This window comes from Mus caroli, chromosome 2 (genome assembly GCF_900094665.2).
Source record: "Mus caroli chromosome 2, CAROLI_EIJ_v1.1, whole genome shotgun sequence".
NCBI lineage: Eukaryota > Metazoa > Chordata > Mammalia > Rodentia > Muridae > Mus > Mus caroli.
This window is the reverse complement of record NC_034571.1, coordinates 22728856-22731879: the sequence shown is the minus strand read 5'-3', so window position 1 is coordinate 22731879 and position 3024 is coordinate 22728856. Positions and strand designations below refer to the sequence as shown.

General features: G+C 48.6%; 1 protein-coding gene across 3 annotated transcripts in view; it reads left to right on the top strand.

Moving 5' to 3' along the window:
- Abo (ABO, alpha 1-3-N-acetylgalactosaminyltransferase and alpha 1-3-galactosyltransferase) overlaps positions 1–3024 on the top strand; it is a 21735-nt gene that overhangs the window by 7335 nt on the left and 11376 nt on the right. Inside the window, exons 1-2 of one of the 3 annotated variants that reach the window (XM_029469072.1) lie at positions 1617–1663; positions 1769–1899. The exons of the other annotated variants lie outside the window; for them this stretch is intronic. Of the exons in view, the coding sequence (XP_029324932.1) occupies positions 1626–1663; positions 1769–1899 (169 nt within the window). The 5' untranslated portion in view covers positions 1617–1625. Of the gene's footprint in view, positions 1–1616; positions 1664–1768; positions 1900–3024 lie in introns of those variants that run through there. 3 annotated transcript variants of the gene reach the window in all.

The following is a 3024-nucleotide window of genomic DNA, read 5'->3' as shown; positions in this document are numbered from 1 at the left end:
TTTCTTTCTTTCTTTCTTTCTTTCTTTCTTTCTTTCTTTCTTTCTTTTTGGTTTTTCGAGACAGGGTTTCTCTGTGTAGCCCTGGCTGTCCTGGAATTCACTTTGTAGACCAGGCTGGCCTTGAACTCAGAAATCCACCTGCCTCTGCCTCCTGAGTGCTGGGATTAAAGGCGTGTGCCACCACACCCGGCTCTAAGGCAACTCTTATAAGGACAACATTTAATTAGGGCTGGTTTACAGGTTCAGTCCATAATCATCAAGGCAGTAGCATGGTAGCATCAAGGCAGGCATGGTGCAGGAGGAGCTGAGAGTTCTACATCTTCATCTGAAGACTGCTAGCAGAATACTGGCTTCCAGGCAGTTAGGATGAATGTTTTAAAGTTTATATCGACAGTGACACATCTACTCCAACAGGGCCACACCTTCTAATAGAGCCACTCCCTGGACCAAGCATATACAAACCATTGTACACCTGCAAAGTGCTACCTAGTTTTGTGCATCTTAGGAAAGCCACACTACCAACTGAGTCAACTTTCCAGCTCTAAATCAGTCTTGATTCTTACAAAATAACTTGCTAGGATTTTGATGGTGCTCTGTTGACTCTATTGAAGGCTGGGATGGACAGGTATCTTGACAGCTTTGAGATGTCTTATATATAAACTGTGATCTCTTTCTCCTAATGTGCCATATGATGGGAAAAGGCAGAATGGAACCTTGCGACTTGCTTGGCTGGTATCCAGTTCCCTCCGTGAGCAGGCCAGCTAGCTCTCAACCAGGCAGTAAGAAGCCTGGGAAGGAGTGGCTGCCTAGGAGAGAAGTGAAGGTTGATGGTGAGATATGCTATGGCCTTAAGGCTCCAGGTTTCTGGCACACAGTAGGCAGATCAAGATTGAGGCCCTAGGTCCCACGTCCAACAGGAGTGGGAGTATGCCGGCTGACAGCCATTAGAAGACAGGAGAGTAAGAAATATGGATTAAAAATTAATCAAGTTGTGGGGCCACCAAACTCCATTCTGCTTGACCCTGTCACCTCTGGGTGATTCTGTGTTCTCACCTGCTGAAAGTGGTAGAGGAGAGCACTGCCAAGAAGCAGAAGAAACAGGTCTCTAATAGCCTTGGAAGTACTAGCCAGAATAGGGCACCTACTGGTACCATGGTCTTTGAGCACTAGCTCCTCCCTGTAGGGTATAGTGTCCCTGCGTGCCTAGAGGCTCTATCATACAGAGGACAAAGTCTAGGTCATGGGACAGGACCATGGGGTTGGAGATGCAGAGGGGTGCTGCTGAGTCTTGTGAACTGAAGTTGCGGTGTGTAACCAGCCGCTAGTGTTAATGGCCTTGCAGGGAGCTGAGATTCTCTAGGCAGGAACTGCTCAGGTCACTCAGGAGTGGGACCAGTGGGGTAGGAGCATGGGCGTGTGTGTCCCACGACAATGGTCTGGATTCCACAGGCTGGGAGGGGCGGGGTTTCTTGGCACCACCTGGACTTCTGGAGCAGCTACCCTGGGTCCTATTTGCGGAACGGTGGTTCGTAGGAAGCTCTGGGTGCCGGAGGGCTTGTGTTCCTGGACGCGTTCCTCCCTGCCTACATCCTTCGGGCGTTGGACTCAGATGTTGCAGCAGAGGAATGCAGGTGCGCCAGAGCGACGATAGATCTGCCGTTGGGTGAGTGACTCCATCAGGGCTGCGGTAAGCTGCAGGATCTGCTTTGCTTATTGTCTGAGGCCTCAGGCCAATCTGGTCCTCTCCACTCTTCTCTCCGTTTTCTAGTCCCATCCGGATGGGAGCAAAGTCGCACGCATCCTCCTGGAAAAGCTTCTGGTTTCAGCAGGGGACTGGGAGTTACACCCATAATGAGAACAGAGGAAGGGAGAAGGACAGAGGGGATCTCTGCCGGTCGGGTGAGGATCTTCCCCTACCCGCGGAGCATCAGGCTTTTCTTTAAACTTTTCGTCTCCTTGAGCACTGGGCTTAGCTCCATCACACCTTCCGGTGCTTCTCTTCTCACAGGGGACAGTTTGTATTTCTCTTTGTCCAGATTGCTCCTTTTCATTATAGATCTGCATAAGTGATTATTAATAGTCATACCACCCGGTCAATACTAGGCAGTCTTGAAATCTCCTCTTCCTCACCATTAATCCAAAACACTTCAATTTAGCCTTAGGTATGTATTTCGGACAACGGCACAAAGCAGCCACATTTTTTGCCAGAATATCTCAAGAATGGTCCTCAGGCTGCACACCAATATTCTTACCCTCTGAAACGTGAGCTGGGCTCTCATAGTTTATATCACTCTCAGCTGCTGTCTTCCCTGCACCTACTCAGATGCACGTTAAATCCCCTTTAAGAATTCAACCACTTTTCTAGTCCAAAGCCATAGAGTTCACAGTGAGCCAACAAGCAGCATGGTCAGGCTTGTCACAGCAATACCCTGTTTTTCTGGTGTCAACTTCTAACTTAGTCACTGTTATATTGCTGAGAAGAGATACCATGACCACAGCAACGCTTACAAAAGGAAGCATTTCACTGGGGCTTGCTTACTGTTTCAGAGCCTTATAGTCCATTATCATCATGGTGGTACACATGGCACCTGAGCAGTATCTGAGTGCTACATCCTCATCCCCAGACATCAGGCAGAGGGTGAGAAAGAGATTGGGGCTGGCATAGGATTTTGAACCCCTAAATCCCATACCCAGTGACAAGCTTCCTTCAACAAGGCCACACTTCCTAATCTTTCTAAAATACTTCCCCTCCCTGGTGAGTAAGCAGGAATGGACCAACCAGGAAAGTGGCTGCTTGTTGGGTCTTCCTCTCCGCTCTGGGTTTCCTTAGTGCTTGGTAGCTGGCTGAACATCTTGGGAGTGATCATTCCGTGAGGAGATGTGCTATTCAGAGCCTGGCTGAACACACTTACTAACTCTTCATCCCATGTAGAAGTGAAGAAGTATTAAAAAAGTATAGCAATGTAAAAACAAAATTCGAGGCTTTTGGGCCCAGGCTTGGGAGTGTAGCCTTTGTGGCTTAGT